Source organism: Physeter macrocephalus, chromosome 7, assembly GCF_002837175.3.
Source record: "Physeter macrocephalus isolate SW-GA chromosome 7, ASM283717v5, whole genome shotgun sequence".
Taxonomy (NCBI): Eukaryota; Metazoa; Chordata; class Mammalia; order Artiodactyla; family Physeteridae; genus Physeter; species Physeter macrocephalus.
Window position 1 is genome coordinate 73,302,471 of NC_041220.1, and position 20,742 is coordinate 73,323,212.

The 20,742-nt window shown below is 34.4% G+C and overlaps 1 protein-coding gene across 6 annotated transcripts in view; it reads right to left on the reverse strand.

The window, feature by feature from the left end:
• Positions 1–20,742, reverse strand: part of HELQ (helicase, POLQ like) — a 54,208-nt gene that overhangs the window by 31,322 nt on the left and 2,144 nt on the right. For 4 of the 6 annotated variants that reach the window (XR_448470.4, XM_028491996.2, XM_007118321.4 and 1 more), the window contains exons 3-11: positions 17,116–17,294; positions 16,351–16,551; positions 15,447–15,519; positions 13,633–13,730; positions 12,373–12,471; positions 10,925–11,070; positions 7,686–7,925; positions 4,581–4,722; positions 4,094–4,198 (exon numbers count right to left, since the gene is read on the reverse strand). Coding sequence is in view for 5 of the 6 variants with exons in the window: in XM_028491996.2 (XP_028347797.1) it covers positions 4,094–4,198; positions 4,581–4,722; positions 7,686–7,925; positions 10,925–11,070; positions 12,373–12,471; positions 13,633–13,730; positions 15,447–15,519; positions 16,351–16,551; positions 17,116–17,294 (1,283 nt within the window). In the remaining variant the exon portion in view is untranslated. Of the gene's footprint in view, positions 1–4,093; positions 4,199–4,580; positions 4,723–7,685; positions 7,926–10,924; positions 11,071–12,372; positions 12,472–13,619; positions 13,731–15,446; positions 15,520–16,350; positions 16,552–17,115; positions 17,295–19,848; positions 19,931–20,742 lie in introns of those variants that run through there. The other 2 variants (XM_055086055.1, XM_024115374.3) reach the window with 2 other exon arrangements.

The following is a 20,742-nucleotide window of genomic DNA, read 5'->3' on the forward strand; positions in this document are numbered from 1 at the left end:
GAACTGATCATATATGGGTCTAATTCTGGACTTACTGATCTATTGGTCTATATGTCAATCTTTGCACCAATATCACACTGTCTTTATTATTGAAGCTTTACAGTAAGTCTTGAAGTCAAGTTCTTTTACAAAACTATTTTTGGCTATTCTATTCCTTTGCATTTCCAAATAAATTATAGTATCAGTGTGAAATTTCTACAAAAAAAACCTGTTGGGATTTTGACTGAGATTGCACTGAATTTATAGGCCAATTTGGGAACTAACATCTGAACAAAAGTGAGTGTTCCAATTCATGAACATGCTATCTCTCTCCATTTATTTAGGTCTTCTTTAATTTCTCTCAGCAGTGTTTTATAGTTTTCAGTGTATAGGTCTGACACATATTAGTTAAATTTATCCCTAAGTATTTCATGTTTTTTTAAATTTATTGTAAATGGAATTGTTTTTCCAATTATTTGCAGTGAGTATATAGAAATATAATTGAGTTTTGTACATTGACCTTGTATCCTGTGACACCACTAATAACACTCTAGTTTTTTTGTACGTTCCTTTGGATTTTTCTTGAACTCAATGCCATCAGCAAATAAGATAGTTTTACTCCTTCCTTTCTAATCTGTTTTCTTTATTTTTTCTTCCTGTCTTGTTGTATTGGCTACAAGTTCTGATATATGTTGATTAGTAGGGTGAGAGCAGATTTCTTTTCCGGATCTTAGGGGAAAAAACATTTAGTTTTTCACCATTAAGTGTGATGTTACCTGTAGTTTCTTTCTTTCTTTCTTTTTTTAATAAACAACCTTTATCAGATTGAAGAAGTTCTTTTCTACTCCTAGTATGTTGAGTTTTTATCATGAATGAGTGTTGAGTTCTGTCAAATGGATAATTATCAATACACTGATGAACTCTGAATGTTAAACCAACTTTGCATTATTGTAATAAATTCTGATTGATCATGGTATATTGTTCTAATAATGTATTGTTGTTTTACTAGTACTTTGATATATGTATGTTTACCAGAGACATTGGCTTGTAGTTTTCTCTTCTTGTAATATCTTTGCCTGGTTTTGGTATCAGCATAATGCTGGTCTCATAAGATAAGATGAGCAGTGTTCCATCTTCCTCTACTTTCTGAAAGAATGTGTGTATGACTGACATTATTTCTCCTTTAAATGTTTGTTAGAACTCAACAGTGAAGTCAGTTGGGCCTAGAGTTTTCTTTGTGGGAAAGTTTTAAATTATAAATTCAATTTCTTTAATAAATATAGAACTATTCAGATTTTTTATTTCTTCAGTCAATTTCAGGAATTGTGCCTTTCAAGAATTTTCCCCACTGGGCTTCCCTGGTGGCGCAGTGGTTAAGAAACTGCCTGCCAATGCAGGGGACATGGGTTCAAGCCCTGGTTCTGGGAAGATCCCATATGCTGCAGAGCAACTAAGCCCATGCACCACAACTACTGAGCCTTGCTCTAGAGCCCGCGAGCCACAACTACTGAACCCGCATGCCACAACTACTGAAGCATGCGTGCCTAGAGCCCGTGCTCCACAAGAGAAGCCACAGCAATGAGAAGCCTGCGCACCTCAATGAAGAGTAGCCCCTGCTTGCTGCAACTAGAGAAAGCCCGCGCACAGCAACGAAGACCCAACATAGCCAAAAATAAATAAATAAAATAAGTAAATAAAAAAAAAAAAAAAAAGAATTTCCCCCATTTCATCCAAGTTGTTGAATTCATTTTTCAGTATTCAAGGATACAGCTATTCAAGGGTAATTCCTTACTACCTTTACTATCTCTGGGATATCCAGTGATGACCTTCCTTTCATTCCTGATATTGGTGATTCATGCGTACTCTCTTTTCCTTCTGATCAATTCAATCAATAATCTTACTGATCTTTTCAAAGAACTAGCTTATGGTTTCATTAATTTTTTCTCTTGTTTGTTTATTTTTTGTCATTGATTTCTGGTTTTATCTGTTATCATTTCCTTCCTTCTACTTACTTTGGGGCTTTTTGTTTTGTTTTGTTTTGTTTTAGCTTCCTAAGGTGAAACTTAGATCACTGACTTTGGATCTTCCTTGAATTTTAATAAGCATTTAAAACTATAAATGACCCCTTAAGCACTTCTTTAGCTGCCTGCTACTAATTCTGATATATCTGTTTTCATCTTCATTCCATTCAAGATATTTTCTAATTTCCCTTGTGATTTCTACTTTGACCATAAAAGTATGCTGTTTAATTTCCAAATATTTGGGTATTTTCCTGATACCTTTCTATTATTTATTTATTTTTAAATATTTATTTTTTTGGCTGCATCGGGTCTCAGTTGCAGCACGAGGGCTTAGCTGCCCTGAGGCATGTGGGATCTTAGTTTCCCGACCAGGGATCGAACCCACATCCCTTGCACTGAAAGGTGGATTCTTAACCACTGGACCACCAGAGAAATCCCTACCTTTCTATTATTGATGTATACTATAATTTTGTTGTCATTTAGATACCATTCTTTATATGATTTCAATCCTTTAAATTTATTGATACTTATTTTATGGCCCAGAATATGGCCTATTTTGGTGAGTTTTCAAGTGCACTTAGTGAATGTTCCACATACACAATGGCATACTGGAAAGAGTACAGGCCAGCAAGGCAGGAACCTGCATTATAATCTCAACTAAACAGAACACACTGAATGACCTTAAACTAATCACGAATTCTCTGTTACCTTATTCAATATATAAATGTAATAAGACTCAATGATCTTCATGATCTCTTTCCCTTCTTTATTAATTCCTTGGCAACCCTCCAACTGCAGGTCTTTATTACATTATACATGGATTACTACAGTTGCTTCCAAACTAGCCTTGCAATACTTCTGCATACTGTTATTCCCATTTTACAGATAAGGCAACTGAGTGAGGTTTAAGAGAGAGTTAGTAATTTACACAGGATAACAAGAGACAGAGCTGTGACCCAGACACAGATATGTGTGATATCAGAGCCCTTGCTCGAAACGACCACAGAACACTTTGACTATTTCTCCACTGATAAGTGACTGTGTCACAACTCTTGAGTCTACTATTTAAGCACTCTCTCCTGTCTTCCCCAGTCTATAGCACACACTCTGCCCCAACTTTTTCCACCCAACCTTTTACTCTTTGGTATCTTCAGCCCTCCTCTACAGCTATAATATCTATTGACTGTTACCCCACATCATCTTAAAGTTTCTCATCTTTCATTCTATTTTAAGTACCTGGAATGGCTCATTCCTTCCCTCTGCTTATCTAAAACCTCTATCTCCTTCAATACCCAACATTAACTCCTTTTCTTTCTTGTAGCCTTTCACTCTTGTAAATGGCCAGGGGATACTGCAACATTATACCATTCATCTGTAAGGTAATCAAAACCTGTCTCATGATATCTTTTATTTGTCAATTAAATTTTGGATTTTCACTTAAACCATTCAGGTTGATGAAGAGAGACTGCATGATAGGTTAAGAACATTGGTTTTGTCGTTAGAGAAAGCTGAATTCAAACCCTGGCTTTGCCACTTTCGGGATGAGTGATTTGGGCACAAAGTTGAAATTTACTTAAGGATAACCCTAAAAAAAAGGTTTAGCTCAAGAGCTATCCTAAAAAAGAGTGCTAATTTCTAATCTTAGGAAAAAAAGAGTGTTTTCCCATTATGCCCCACCCAACTTTTTTTTTTTTTTTTTTTAATTTTCTGCCTGATAAAGGCTATACTGATCTGACAAATGTTTATGGTCACAGGACTACAATGAACCTTATTCGTAACAATGGCAGAGATGCTGGATTATCCTACATCAGGACCCATGTCTTTAGAGCTCCTTCTATCCCCCATAGTATCCACCAAAGTTTCTTACTTGTAATGGATGCCCAGTTATGATTTGTTGATTTTTCACATTCTTTATAATTCAAAGGATTAAAAATGCACATATAAATCCAGACTCAGATTTATCATGTCACAGACTGTTCTTTTCCACAATAGATTAGAAGTTAACATTTTTTTCATACTTTGTAGTTTTCAAAACTTTTTAACTTCCATTATCTCAGGTAATAGCAATAAGATATAAAAATATTAAAAAATACCTTCAAACCAATCAAAGAGAGAAACAAAGTTTGGATTCCCTTGGTGAATTCTTGAACAAGTTGGCTATAACAGTTTTCCAATGGTCTGCTTATTAACTCCAATACCTACAAGAGTTAAAGCGTTATTATAAAAAATAAATTTATGTTTTGCATTATTATAAAAAATAAATGGTGTTCCATAAAATTTTATATTTTGTATAGACTGTGTGAAGGCTGGGGGAGACAAAAAACATAAAGACAAAAAAATAAGAATTTAGCAGGTGTTCTCATGAAAATGGAAGAAGATAAATAAGGAAAATACTTTGCATTGTTTGCCTGAAATACAAAAGTATTTGAACTACTCTTTCTAATTCTTAATCATGGGAGAGAAGGAAACATTATTTAAAGGAATATTAATAATTAATTTTTAAAAGACAGTCTCATAAAAGGGCTAGACCAAAGTCCAAGAAAAGACAACAAAATGACCAACCATCCACCAGATTATTACCTGTTGCTTGTCTTTTTCTTGCAATATAAGGATACTCTCCCCAGCAGAATCTATTCCAGCACGGCCAGCCCTGCCAATCATCTGTTTATATTGATTCCTCTTTAAAAATTCTTTAGCAACATAGGGGGCTCTTAAAATAACTCTATGGAATTGATAAAATTAATTAAAAGTGGTACTACATCTATAGCAATAGCATCTATTTTTTAAAGTTTTCATTATATTTATGTGACATTAAATTTAATAACATATTAACTCAAACTAATGGGCAACTACTGTTTACCAAGAATCTATGATGTCCTAGGCTCTTTATGTACATTATTTGTAATCTTACAAAACTCTTGGTGATAATATTCTTACTTACTTATTTACAAAGGAGCTAACTAAAGCATATATATACATGTTAAGTCATTTAGCGAAACTCACAAAATTAGTAATTACCAGAACCATAACTTGAACTTAAGTCTGCTTAGCTGTAAAACATATGGTCAATCCACTAGAGCAATAATCTCAAAATAGTTTTGATTTGGTACTTCATAAATGAAAAATCTGACCATGGACCACCAACATATGCATATTCATTTACGAGCTTACAATACCGTCAACATAAAATTGTAGATTTCAACTGATTTTGACCTACAAACATGGTGATTTCAATCCTGTTCACATATACAGAAGTTTGTAGCCAGCTTTCTTATTCAAAGGTGAGAGAAAACCTGTCATTTACGTAAAACAATCAGCCTACCTCTTTATTTATAAATCTCAATGGACAGCCAAGATTACCAAATACATGAAGAAAACTAATGACATAAAAGGAAAACAATGAGAACATACAGAAAAAATGTCTGACAGAAGCAGATAATATGCAGAACAGAAAAGAACTTTAAAAAATTCTAATTAGTATCCACAGAGAATTCTAAAGGGTATTGAATTCACACTATGAGAGCAGACTGTTATAAAGAAAGGACAATAAGAGAGTTCTTAGAAATTAAAACAAATTAATTAATTTAAATAATTTAATAGAACTGAATAATGAATGAAACACAGTTAATGGAATACAGTTAAAAAATGATTTTATGTAGAGAAAGTAAAGGTGAAGAAATCACATAGCTCATATAGATTGAAAAATGTGTAAGAAAAATTAAGAGATGAAAGCTCAATTTAAGAGGTTTCAACTGTCTAACTGAAGTTACAAAAGCAGAGAAGAGATAACAGAAGAAAAGAAATAATAAAATAACTGAAAAAAAATTACTCTAAGATGAAGAAAGGCATAAAACTTTAGATTGAAAGCATGTACCAAAGAGCTAAGCCCTATGAATAATAAGTAGTTAAACTGGGAGAGTTAGGATTGCAGAATTAGATTTCTCAGTTTCTTGAGTTTCAAACCTTGGCTTTGAAACTCATTTGTTGGCCGTGAAGTTGGGTAAGTTACTTCATTATTCAGTGCCTCAGTTTTCCCTTCTATAAAATGTGGATAATAAAATACGACCTTCCTCACAGAGCTGTTGTGAGGATCTATTAAGTCAACGCATGTAAAGCTGTTATGACATGAGTGCGGGTTTGTAATAACTGTAATTATTATTATACACTACGACGAAATGTTAAGGTTAAAGAGAAAAGTCTAAAAGCTTCTGGAAAGGGAAAAACAGAAAGCCTATGCAAAAACAAAAATGACCAACACTAGCTCCTAAAAGACATGGAAGAATACTACAAGGGCCCCAAAGAAAAAAAACTGAACCTAGAATTCTGTTCCTAGCAAGGTGTTCAAGTGTGAGGCTAAAATAAAGACACCTTCAGCTACGCAAAGATCCAAAAATTTTTACTCCCAACGCAGCATTTAAAAAATAATTACCCAAGGATGGCAAAATATAAAATGGATCATAGAAGGAAGATGTGAGACACAAGAGGCAGTGATAGGCAAAAAAAAAAAAGTATAATTTACAGGTAAGTTTAAATAACTATTGATTATAAGATGAAAGAAAATTTAAAATCTAGAACTAAAATTCCAGGTAACTGCAACAATACATGAGGCAGTGTAGAAAAATACACAAATGCTAAGACTCTTGTTATGTTCAGCAGAGGATACAGTTATTGATTAATTTTAAAATGACAGGAAAACACAGTTGCATTTTTTAACAGTTTTACAACGGTTAAAAAATTTAAGAGTAATCATTGAAATAAGAGAAATAGGATACATAACTTCCTTTTTTATTTCAACAATTGTCTGAAAAAACAGAAAACTTAACCAGTGACAGAGTCTGAAAATAAAAGAATAGAAAAAAATATACTTGGCAAAAAATGTAGTCCCAGTATTCAAAATAAAATCACTAAATGAGGAAAACAAGGATGTATTCCATTCATAAAAGGTATAATTCAGCAATAAGATATTTGCAGTAAACCTTTATATACCTAGTTTTGAAATACAAAGCAAGAACTTTTAAAAATGTAAAAAGGAGAAGTTGACAACTCCATAATTACAGTGGGAGACTCTGAAATTGACAAATCAAAGAATCACAAAGAAAAAGGAGGAGCTGATGATTAATAACTGTTATATATTGAGCTATATGAAACTACATACCCAACAGAAAATACATATTTTTTTAAATCTCATGGTTGATTTATAAAAACTGACCATTTATTTGAAAAAATGTCACAAATGACAAAGAGTAGAAATCAATTATACTGGTAATAACCAAAAAGATAATTAAGGATCTACTCTTTAAAAAAAGATACTAGACTCAAAAGTCTTTATGGATGAGTTCTCTAAACTTTCAAGGAAATCTCTGTTAAATAAACTCTTTCGGATCATAAAAAATGGTCAAAAGCTCGCCAACTGTTTCTACACAACCAGGATAATAAACCATAACATCAAAACCAGATAGGGAGAGTAACAAAAAAAGAAGGAATTCTAACAGCAAGAAATCTACTAGTGTTATTTTTCATTAAAATATTAAAGTAAATAAACCAAACAATCAACTTAGCAAATGCTGAAAAAAACATTTGATAAATTCTCACCCACTACTGAGAAAGAATAAAACAACAAAAAAACTGTTGGCAAGCTAGGAACTGGAAAGTTTTGAGACCGGCCAACAATGACTTATATCTTACCTCCGAGCTGGTAGGTTAACACCTGCTGCTAGGGTGGATGTGCAGGTAAAAAGGCAGAGAACTCCTGTGGAGTAGGCCTCCTCCAAGAGCTTCCTTTCATCACTCGTTAAACCACTATGGTGATAAGCAACTCCAAATGGGATGGTGTGCTTTAAAACAGGACACAGGTTGCCACTGCTGATATTCTTCAAGTTCTTAATCACCTCATGTTTTTCTTTCTCTTTGTGTTTCAGATATTCCCTGGGAAAAAGATGTTAGACATGAACCCTTGATCTTATAGTGACACAGTACCTAAAATTTTAATTTCAGTAGGTGCATGTAAACATTCTTTTTTTTATAAGAACTTATTACTTTTATTGATATAAATAAATAGAATGTTCTTAGAATTTTGATTTGACTTCATTAGCTATTAGGCAGTTTCTCTGAACCTTTTTGTGGATCACAGAGCCCTGTGAAAATCTGCTTAAAACTAAGGAAAAAAATATTCACATAAATACAACACTTTGCATATAATTTCAAGAATCATGGACTTCCTGAAGTTCAATCCTGTACCTCCTATGAATATATGAACTCCAGGTGTAGACCCCTGCTCTAGATGTTACAATTATTTTTTCAAAAGAACATACATCTTTAGTGAAGATGATTTAAGTCATAAATTTTCTTCTCTGAAGATGAAAACATATATTATTAAATCATATGAATTACATGTAAAACACTGTCTAAACTCTAGCATTTTAGAAGGCTCAGTAATATCCTACAATGTCTTCTTACCTAGAAGCACCTATTATTTTAAATTCCCTTCCAGAAAAGAAAACAGGGAAAGAAAGACTAAGTACAACTAACTACTAACTGACTACAAAGCAACAACTTCTGAATACCAGTAGCAAACAAATATAGTCCAAGATATAAATATAATACACACAGCCCTATGTTGTTTTAGCATGCTTCACAGAAAGCATAGAGCGCTCTGACTGGTGCTAACTGCACAAGGACAGTAATTTCACACGAAGTTGAGAAATGGGAGGCCAGGAGACAATGAAGAATTGGGAAGAAAGTGGTCAAGAGTCATCAGTGCAAGAACTAGAAGTGGCCGCTGAGTAGGGAGCAGCAGACTTTATGTTACTACTTTCCGGCCAGTGTTTGAGGTCCTGAAAGGGATGAATCCTTCTCAAGGAATTAAGACTTATGGATAATCACCCTATAATTTTAGAGAAGGGAGACATTATTTGTAATGACCAGATAAGACATAATTATATGGAGAAGGGTTTTGTGGGAGAAGCTGAGATGTGAACTGGGCCTTGAAGAACAGGTGTTAGAGAGGCAGCAATGAGGGGGCAGGAAAGTGCAGTTTTGGCAGAGGGTAAAGCATGATTGCAGGCATGGAAATGGGAAGTTCAAGAATAAACAAAGAAGACAAGTAGTTCAGTCTGGATGAAGTGCAGGGTGGATAAAGAAAGGAAGAAATAAGGATGGGAAAGTAAGTTAAGTCATTATCTTAGCATGAATTCTAGGCTAAGAAGCACTGTGGTATCATTTTGAGGGACATTTTTAGGGAAAGTGATATGACCAGAGCTCTGGCAGTTGTCAGCAAATAGTGTTTAAAAGACATCCTTAACTCAGAAGTCAAAGGTGGTAATAGCTATAAAAAAGATAATTTTCCTTGAGATTGAGACAATCACTTGGGAAAAAATCTCCTTCAGTCTTTGCACTTAGACATACAAGCATATTCTAGGTGATTTTACTATACCTGCTTCACATGAAATTTATGATTAGGAGGCAAATCATTAAGACATAGGCTGATATTCCAGGACTCTCATGAAATTATGTTTTAAGGAGAATACTGAGATCAGAAACCATTTAGCCCCAGATGTAAACTATAGAATAATATAAAAAAGTATACTCTAAACATGACATTTTAGTCAACAGCCACCAAAAAAAGGGGGCTAAGCTATACTCAGAACATTCACCTTATGAAAGCAGCAAGTAATATGGAAAATGTATTTTAGAGGAAGTTTTCCTTCAGAAAGAGTTCAAGAAAGTATCAAGTGTCCATAATAATTCATTAACTAAGCGTTCTGGAGAACCAAATTTTTAAGTAATTCAATATTAAACATCAACATTTATGACCCAAATTAACTGTTATCACCAAAAAGCAAAATAAGTCAAGGATATAACTTGACTAATAATAAACCTCACATCTCCCAGTCAAAAGTTTGTCTCTAAATTTCCCCATCACTTAGTCAGTGCTACTCTATCTTACTCTAAGAAAACAACTGATTTACTGAGAATATCTCAATGATAATTTAATCTCCTTAGGTTTTTATAATCTACATCACCACTGTAAAGGCAGACTCTGTTACTGAAATGGGAAACTCCTGAACTTTATCCCGAACATCTGCATCTTTGTGCTAGTCAATGAATTTAACTCTATATTAGATCAATCCATGATGACAGCAGGATTGGGAGGGGAGGCGGAGGATGGCTAGATTAGAATCCATAGTACTGGTCTGTGAACAGTGATATAGCACTGGCTCAGGGGCCAAAAAGAAGTCTGAAAAATATGATAAAACTACACACGGGACAAAAAGGTACAGAAAAAACTAAACTGTTCATACTTAAGTTCATTTTATACTTATCTCCATGACATAACAGAACCAACATTAAAATTTTATAGTATAAAATTACAAACTAATACATTTCTTAATTATTTAGGAAATTCAATTCAAATGTCCACACAACCTAAGTGTGAAGTTTACTAAGAAAATAAAGGCAACAGTACTTAATTAAAAAGAAAGTTAAGCTGAAGATATGATTCATCCACACAGTGATTAGTGATCAGTCCTCTGATCATGTAGGCCAGCGGTTGACCTTGGCTGCATGTTGGACTCTGCCTGGGAGCTTTACAAAATAATGGTGCCTGGGTCCCACTCCCATATATTCTGATTTCTCTTGGATGTAGCTTGGGCACTGAAATTTTAAAAAGGCCCCAACACGATTCACTGTGCAGCCAAGCCATTATATTAGTCAGCATTCTCTTACATGTAGAATTTTTCTCTGGCCATTTCACATATGTGAATTTCACAGTTCAACTTTCTTCAAGGTCAGGGCCTTTAGAATCTATTATAACAACTTAGTATAATGTTCTGCAAGAAGTAATTAGTGCTTGTTGAATAAACAGAACATACAGCATGTAAATCATAATAAAAATGAAACAGAATATTTTTAAAAGAGTAACATACTTGCTTAAAATTTTGCACATCATTTCTGCTACATTTTCACAGTTCTTCTTAGTGGGACAAAAAACTAAGCAGGAATAATTGGGAATAACTTCTGTCACCAATGCTACCAAGTGATCAGGATCCATCTTTTTCAGAGTATCAGAATACTGCACAACAAGATTTAGGAACAAGGTAGTTAGCAACCGTGAAAGCCTTTCATTTTACCAGTGTAAAAGGTAAGTAAAAAGGTAAGCTTTGAAAGGTAAATAAACCAACCATAATTTTGAACTTCTCATTTAAAATATGATCATTTAAAAGAAAAGATACAACCTATATTAAACAGCAAAATATTAAGTCCCACTTTTCTCTTGGGTTATTAGGGTTTCGTTAGGTGTTATTTTAGTTTTAAATAAAGGAAGTGAAAATAGTTAATGTTATTAATAACCCCACTGCACGCCCATCTCCACTGAAGCAGAGAAAGTCCACAGAGAGAAACACAGATTGATCCTAATAATAGTCAAAGAACTGCATAAATAAGCTAAACCTCCTGCTTTACTAACAGTTTTCAAAAACATAGATTCAATCATACTACAGGACATATTTTCAGAAATAAAAAATATATTTATCAAGCAGATGCAAAGAACTCAAAGAACATGAAAAATGTAAAGTTATTTAAAATCTCACTTCCTTCGACTTTACTGAAAACTAATTAAGATACAGATTTAGAATAATACACCTTTACAGATTTCTAAAACTGTTGTAAAATCTCTTTCTTCCCCATTTAATGTCCTTCACATAAATCACAGAACATTAACATAGTATACATTAACATTTTCATACACCAGTATCTGAGCTATATAGCCCACAAATATTTCTTCTTCTTTTGCTGTTGTTGCTGAATGAATAAACATTTATGGGAGAGGTCTCCAAACGTTCTTGGCTCCTGGAGCCCCAAGGTCAAAAGAAATAACTATCAGTTCTGATTCTTAGGTAGTTAGGTCCAAACAACTTAAGAAGTATGCATTTCCTCACAAATTAGTAGCCATCTAAATAAATAATACACATCAATTGAATAAAAAATTTTTAAATTTCATTCTTAAATAACCATCAGAGCCCACTAACAGGATGTGCACACAACTGGGCCCTGCAGTCTTTCAAACCTTAGAAATCCTCATTTCCTGTCCCACATTGATTTCCACATGGTATTTGCTTACGGTAAGTGCAAAAACAACCCCCAACTTCACAAAGATACAATATCGTAGAAAGTAATGTAGTGTGATCTAATGTTGACATTGGAAACTGCCTATCTTGAACCAGTAGTTTGTGTGGTGTCCAAGAGTTGTCAAGCATCAGCTGTTTCTCTGAAACAACGAAACTACCCCATGGTACCCATGCAACTCTTTTGTGGTGCCCCAGGGAAGCTGGTCACAAAGTCTGGGAACCTCACCTTCAGAGATTATCAAGGTTACCTTATAGTTAAGGAGACGTGAAAAAGTCATGCCATTCTCAGCTTTGCTGTCAACCTCATATATTGCGTCCTTTATTTTCAGATACTCTTTTAATTCAACCTCGAATTAAAAGGACATTTGCAATTAATAACATATGTAAATTCCTTTTTCCAGAGTATCAAATTTTGTAAAATATGTTGTAAAAAGGAAAGATATACAAAAATTTTAGCTTTTCTAAGGTATGTAGAATGCTTCAACTTAAAAGTTATTTCTTAAAAAAAAAAAAAAAAGTTATTTCTTTCCCATCTAAGTTTATTTTTCCCTTTAAATCAAAACAGGGATTAATATCCTTGAAGAAATACTTACGAATTGAATAACCACATATCTAAAAGAAAATCGGATAATTGTATGTGTCACAAGAGGAAGTATAAATGAGTCAAGTGTTCACACTCTATCTTTTATTAAGGAGTTATTTGTGGTATTCCTCAAGATTTAAAGCTTCATTAGTCATCAGTTTTAATCTAAAAATGACCAAATTATTAATTTAACTATTTGTAGACAAAAAAAGTTTGTAAGTACAGCTCATTGAATTTTTAAAAGAACAGCATCTAATTTGACAATTAAGGTCAGAAAATATCTCGTGAAAATTCTCATATTTGGTACAAATGTAAAAACACTAAATTTCAAATTAAAATTTGGTGATTCTAAAAAAATTATTTTCTGAAAACCTATTTAGACACAGAAACTACAGAGCATATGTACATTATACTTTACTTTTGAATAACTATGAACTACATTTATTTACTTTCTTCAAGTCTTTTAGGAATACTGTTATTGGAGAGTTTAAATTTAAATCCATGTGAAGTCTTAACTTATTTAAAAAAAGCATTAAAACTACCAAACATAAATATTTGAAAATATTTTAACTTTTAAGATAAATTTTTTTATTTGCCAATAACTTGAAACATGAATCACTAAATTCTCACTGAATGACAAAATTTACCTTACAGAATATAAAGTAGAAAAGCAGAATGGGTCTGAAAAATTCCATTCAATAAATATTCATTGAAGGCCCATGGGTCAGGCACTGTTCCAGGTGTTACCCATACAGTACTGACCCAAGCCAAGATCCCTGACCTCTACACACAAACTTGCTACCATTTAGCCATGGTGAGTGGCATTATGTTCCTTCACTACTCTTAGAATTTTTATACAGTACATTTGCTACTTTTCTTTCTAAATAGAAGATGATACATAACAAACCAAACCTTAGGTACATACTGGTCTAAACTGACTCGTGTAATATTCTGCTTGCAGGAACTCTTGTAGGTCTTCAACATTGCTTAATGTTGCACTCATACCAATAATTTGAGTTGTTCCTAAAAAAAAAAAAACAAAAACCCAAAGTATTGAGGAAAATGTGTTACTTAGTATATCATAACAGTAATTTTAGCAACCTTTTAGTGTTCTTATTCTTCCTGAGTGATTTGAGAAAGAGGGGGCAGGTAAGAAAAATACCAACACAGTTGACCCTTGAACAACACGAGGGTTAGGGGTACCAACCTGCTTCGCAGTCGAAAATCCGTGTAAAACTTATAGTCGGTCCTCCATATCCTCAGCTCTGCATTCCTGGATTCAACCAACCACATATCATGTGGTACTGTAGTACTTACTATTGAAAAAAATCCACATATAAGTGGACCCATGCAGTTCAAACCTGTGTTGTTCAACAGTCAACTGTATAATACCAGAGTATTAATCTGGCAGACAATATTACTCAGAAGAGAGGTATAAGCTAAGTGTAAGGCATTGGTGACAGAAGGACAAATAAGTATACAGCAGTAGCAAACACATGTCCATTATGTGCAGGTAGATACTGTACAAATACTGACTCATGCTATCTTCACAGCAATTCAGTGAGGAAGGTTCTATTACTATCATCCACTTTTGATGCATAAGGAAAAAGAGGCACAGTTACTATAACTTGCCCAAGGTCACAGACAAAGTTAAAAGTGAGCCAGGATTTGAATCCAGCTCCAGAGTCTGCCCTTAGCCATTATGCTATGCTATCTCTCAATGCTAACACATGATCAGTCTTACAGACAGATAGTAGGGAAACCAAGACAGAATGATGTTTCAGCATCCAAAGGAAAAATGAATAATAAATAATCAAATGCTGAAGAGAAATTAAGACAAGGACAGTCAGTGTACACTGGATTTGACAAGTAGATGATCATTTTCCTCTCTTCCTCTGCTTTATATTTTTCCATAGAAATTGTCACCATCTGACACACCGTATGTTTTCTTGTTTATCTGCTTATTATCTGTTCACTTTCACTAAAATATAGGTTTGATAAAGGCAGGGCCTGATGCACAGGGGGTACTCAATAAATATTTTTTTAATAAATGATTATAAAATGCTACAACCTGCCTGAATACCAGTTATCAAAATTTTAAAAATAATTCTTAAGATTTGACCTTTATGATTAATAATTTTCCATATATAAACTATTACAATATATAACAACTAATAAGCTATTGCAATAGTAGATCAAAAAATAATAGAGAAGATATTTAGAATATTTCATATACATTTAAAGACTATCTGATGTTGTAAAATAGCTCCTTAAAGTGACTATTTATATACAATGTTTTCTTGGTATGATGATCATATTGATGGTGGCAACAGCAGCAAACCCTTATTGTGCTACGTGCTAGGCACGGCTGAATGCGTCCGTTACATGTATTAACTCATATAATCCTCACAACAATCCCATCTGGTTGGTACCATTATTACCCCCATTTTACAGATGAAGAAAGAGAGGTTGAGTCACATGCCTAAGCACACACAGCTAGTAAGTGGAGGATACTGATGGGGACATCCTCAAATGTTAACTTCATTTATCTTCACAATTCTACTCACTCATACATTCTTCCAACAAAAATTTATAAGCTTACTTTAGACATAAAAAACTAAGGCAGAAAGCTTAAGTACCTTACTCTAGGTTACATAATCTAGCTAGTGATAGAATTAAGTCTTTTATAGGTCTCTTGATTATAAATCAATTAGTGACCACATTTGAAAGAATACTTACTGCTAGTGTAGAGGATTTTTGCTAGAGTCATTTCCAGTATAGCCCCACGGCTTCCTTCACCAATCATGTGCAACTTTGAGATTTAAAAAACAAAAGGGAGAAAAGTAAATCTGCATAAAATACCTATATAAAACAAGCATACATTGGATGAAATGAAGAAGCAATCTCTGCTTTATAACTCAAGCATTTTCATTATGGCAACTAGAGTACATATACATTATTTTAAGTTAATGAGGTTGTCCCGAGGACAACATTCTGGCATCTGGAATTCATAAATACTATTATAAAACTGAACATATATACATATATTCACTCTTCAAGAAACACTTGACACAAAACTGAATTTAAGACTACCATGCATGGGGGCTTTCCTGGTGGCGCAGTGGTTAAGAATCCACCTGCCAATGCAGGGGACACAGGTTCGAGCCCTGGTCCAGGAAGATCCCACATGCTGCGGAGCAACTATGCCTGTGCACCACAACTACTGAGCCTGTGCTCTAGAGTCCGCGAGCCACAACTACTGAGCCCGCGAGCCACAACTACTGAGCCCATATGCCACAACTACTGAAACCCACGCACCTAGAGCCCGTGCTCCACAAGAGAAGCCACAGCAATGAGAAGCCCGTGCACCACAACGATGAGCAGCCCCTGCTCGCCGCAACTAGAGAAAGCCCGCGCGCAGCAACAGAGACCCAATGCAGCCAAAAATAAATAAAATAGATACAACATTAAAGAAATAAAAAATGTTTAAAAAAAAAGATTACCATGCATGAAACGTCTTCATCTGTGTTATCTATATATTAAAATCAATTATTTATTCTCATAAAGGTATTAAGCAGATCCACATAATAATAAGTATTAGTATAATAAAAATGTTGATATGTTAATAAATGGAGTAACCAACCTCATCTACAACAACCAGACCCAGACTGTTAATCCTTTCGGTTTCAATCAAGGAGTTCACCAGACTATGTCCTTTTTCAATAGTGGCAATATATAGTGATTTCTTTTCCCTTCTTTTAATTGGAGGAAATTTTCCTTTGCTTCCAGCATATTCTTCAACAAAGAAACCCAGTTCTACACCAAAACTTGACAAACCTGAAATCTAGAATATTAGTTAAAATAAACAAAAAAAATCAGATAAGAACCCTAATTATTAAGTGTTCACAGGGATTTAAAAAATCTAAAATAGTGTTTAATACCAAACAATGGGAACAAGGTCACAGATAATACATACCTATATATATATAATAAATGTCATAACTAATGTATTAATCTTTGCAAATAAATGCCACTTTTAAACTAGATAATATAAATTTTAAGTGTCTCCTCTGATGTTAAAAAAAATCAGAATAACTCATTTATTTTGATAAAATAATTGGTTAGTTTCTGCTTGAAAAAGCAGGCTAAATATCAATACAACATGTAAAATGGAGTTTAATCCACAGGTTTAGAAAAAAATAAAACCCCTTCTGAAACAGGTAATTAGAAGAGATTTTCGGTTAAGTACTCCACACTGCATTTGCACATCCTAAAAATAATAATTCTCCATCATTAATAGAGATACCTTTTCTCAGTCAATAAAAAGTCGTTACATTTATGCTAGTTTTTATATCTGAATGTCGAAATTACATTAGCAAATACCACTTGTTAAAAAAAAAAATCACACCTTTTCTTGAACAATCGCCACATATGGTAGGATCATTAAAACATCTTTTCGCCGGCAAAGCAGTTCTTGCAGCATTAAAATCTCAGCCACGAGGGTTTTTCCACCACTTGTTGGCAAGGAATATATTAAATTTTTTCTTTCTTGCACAGAATTCAATGTTAAGCAAGCATGTTGCCATTCTGTGGAATTGAGAAAAAAAAAAAAAGCCTTATTTTCCCCTTCTACAATCACAAAGTTTTCTAAGAAGAAAAAATCAAATCTTACCGTGTAGCATCTTCTCATAGTGATAAATGCAACTATATGTCAATGTTAATTGTCAAAATCCCCAATGCATGGTGTGCATTCTAGTTCAGGCCTGGTCAGTGAGGTGGGCAACTAGCCCACCTATTTGCCAGCTGCAGGCTGAGGTCTAAGATTCCACAGGGCAGACAGCGCCTGCTGGACAAGAGATGTCACCTGGGACATGGAGGGGCTAACGGGCACTTCAAGGATCTGTGCGAATTCTAAGGCTTTCCTCTTATGTTCTGCAAGGACACTGTGTAAGCTTCCCTTCCTCATTCACCCAAATACCATCTTAGAGAGAAACAGGGCGAGGAGGAATAAAATTTATGAGGTTTTACACAAACTAAGAAGGACAATTCAACCAGCTCTCACAGCAAGCTGAAGTTTGAATGGCCTGAATACCACCTTAAACTGATTGATGAGACTGTTTAAACCATAAAAGACTAGGATTATTAACTAGGACATCCAGGATTTCTACAACTTAGCAAGGTGGAATTTATGAAAAGGATTGCATCAGATCCAAAACAATGTGAAAACTAGTATAACTACTCTGTAGGAAAATTTGACAATGTGGATCATCAAAAGTCTTCAAAATATGCATCATTTTTATCCCTAGAAAAATGGGCAAAAGATATGACATTTCACACCAGGGAGAAATGCAAATGGCTAATAAATACATGAAAAGATGCTCTATTGTTACCTATTAGGTTGGCAAAATAAACAAATAAAAAATGTTAAACAGCTACCAAAAAAAAGCCCCCCCCACATAAAATCCAGCATTTACTAGAGTGGACAGGAACAGGCATTTTTGTGTGTGGTTGATGAAAGCATAAACTGCTACAATCTTTTTGGAAAGCAATCTAGCAGCACCAAAAATAAAACTGCACACTGACTTTGATCTAGCAGTATTGCCTGTAGAACTCTACACCTACAGAAATAAAAGCAAGGGTATATATATATATGGGTTATGTGCAAGATGTTCACCATAGCATTGTTTATATATAACAAAGAGCCATCAAGGGGTAAAGACTGAATTATTGCACAATCATATGACATAATTCTTTGCAGTCTGAAATATCTGCAAGTGACTATGTATTTTTACTTTAAAAGTATCTCAATATTTTACAGCACAGGAAAATATAGCCATTATATTGTAATAACTTTATTTTATTTACTTATTTTTTAATCTTTTGGCTGTGCCATGCTGCATGTGGGATCTTAGTTCCCCGACCAGGGATCGAACCTGTGCCCCCTGCAGTGGAAGCATGGAGTCTTAACTACTGGACTGCCAGGGAAGTCCCCTGTAATAACTTTAAATGGAGTATAATCTATAAAAATACTGAATCACTATGTTGTATACCTGAAACTAATATTGTAAATCAATTATGCTTAAATTAAAAAATTTCAAAAATATTGAAATAAATTGAATATTTAATACTTAAATATTAAAAAATACTTCAGACTAGTATCACCCACTAGTTACCAAACTGCAGATGTTTGTGTGAAAATACAACTTGACCATATCCACATTTTATCCAACTCAGAGTTTTAAAGTATAAAATGACCAAAATAATGAATATTTAGGAATAACATCTATCTTCACATACTAAAAAAAAAAAATTACATTAACTTAGTTCCCAACATTTCTATAAAACAAATTAAGCATAATTCTACACTTGAGGCAAAAATCACAGTTTAAGGTTGAAGTTCTCTAGCTCAGTGGCTCTCAAACTTTCCACACATCAGAATAACCTGGAGGACTTACTAAAGCAGATTGCCAGGTCCCACCCCAAGGTTCTGCTTCAGGAGGGCTAGGGTGGAGCCTGGGAATGTGCATTTCAACAAATTTCCAGGTGATGCTGATGCTGCAGTAGGAACTGCACTTTGAGAAGCATTGCTTTAGCTCAATGAAAAGTAGCACACATATTTATGCTTTAACTTGGTCATCCTTAAGCCAGATTTACAAATAAAAAGAGATTTCAAAAAGTTATTTACTGGGACTTCCCTGGTGGTCCAGTGGTTAAGAATCTGCCTTCCAATGCAGGGGACGCGGGTTCGATCCCTAGTCCGGAACTAAGATTCCACATGCCGCAGGGCAAACTAGGCCCGCGTGCTGCAACTAGAGAGAAGCCCGCACGCCACAACGAAAGATCCCGCATGCTGCAACGAAGATCCTGCGTGCCGCAGCTTAGGACCCAATGCAGCCAAAAAAAAGTTATTTACTGAAGTTCTTACTTAGAAGCAATCAATATGATGAAGCAATCAATATAATTACTGACAGTCATTACCAACGTCTAATTTGGCATGTCCTTGACACAGAACTGGAAAAACTATTATTATTATCCCTTTTTAACAGAGCAGGAACTAAGGCTCAGAGTGCAAAACCTGTGTTTAAGTGACATGGCCAGAATTCATAACTAGGCTGACAAACCCCAGCAGTTGAGAACCTACCAGAGTGTACCAGGCACAGTGCTAGTCACATAAGAAAAAGATGAGTTAGATAGAGCCCTGTCCTCAGGGTACTCATTCTGGCAGGAGATGCAGATTAGACAAAAAACAAGGTGCTAGGAGAAAAGCAGAGGGAAGAAAGTTAACATCTACTTCAAGGGCAATATACACCTGTAGCTCTTAAACTGCAAACCTTGCAATTTAGAATTTGTTAGACTCTTGTAGAGCCTTATATTAGACTTTGTTTCCTGTAGTCCTATTTCTCCAACCTGATTGTCTTCTCCTGAGATGCAAACTCATGTTTTCATGTGGTTCATAAGATACTAACTTAGGAGTTTCAGAAATAATTTTGAAGTAATTGGATGATAGGCTGCTCTTCAGGGATGGAAGCAAGTGTCCCTTCTGTCTAAAATGACACATATTTGAAATATATGCAAGGACCCAGGATTTTTGAAAAACGTTACAAGACAAATGAATTATTCTTAATACTATTTCTTTGCACTTAAATCCTAATGTTAGCTGTCCTTAAAAATGTTTAATCAAACTAAACAGTTCAGTCAGTTTTACAAATACTGACTTCTTTCACTCAAGACATATGAGTAGTCAATGGAATTTCAGCAACTAAGTTTTGGTAGTAAAGTAAGAGCCAGCCAAGGAAGCATTAGCTAAGAAAACTGAGGAGCAGCTAGACAACCAGAGAAAAAAAACCAAGAGTGGAATGTCAAGAAGTCAAGAAATGGGTGTTTCAAGAAGAGTTTGGTCCGTTTTGTCAGGTAAGCAACTGTCAAAGAAGGTAAGAGCTAAAAGTATCACTGAGTTGCAACCCCCTAGTCATTGTATCTTAAGTGACAGCACAGAAGCCAGAGTTGGAGTGGACTGGGAACTATCTGAAGTGAG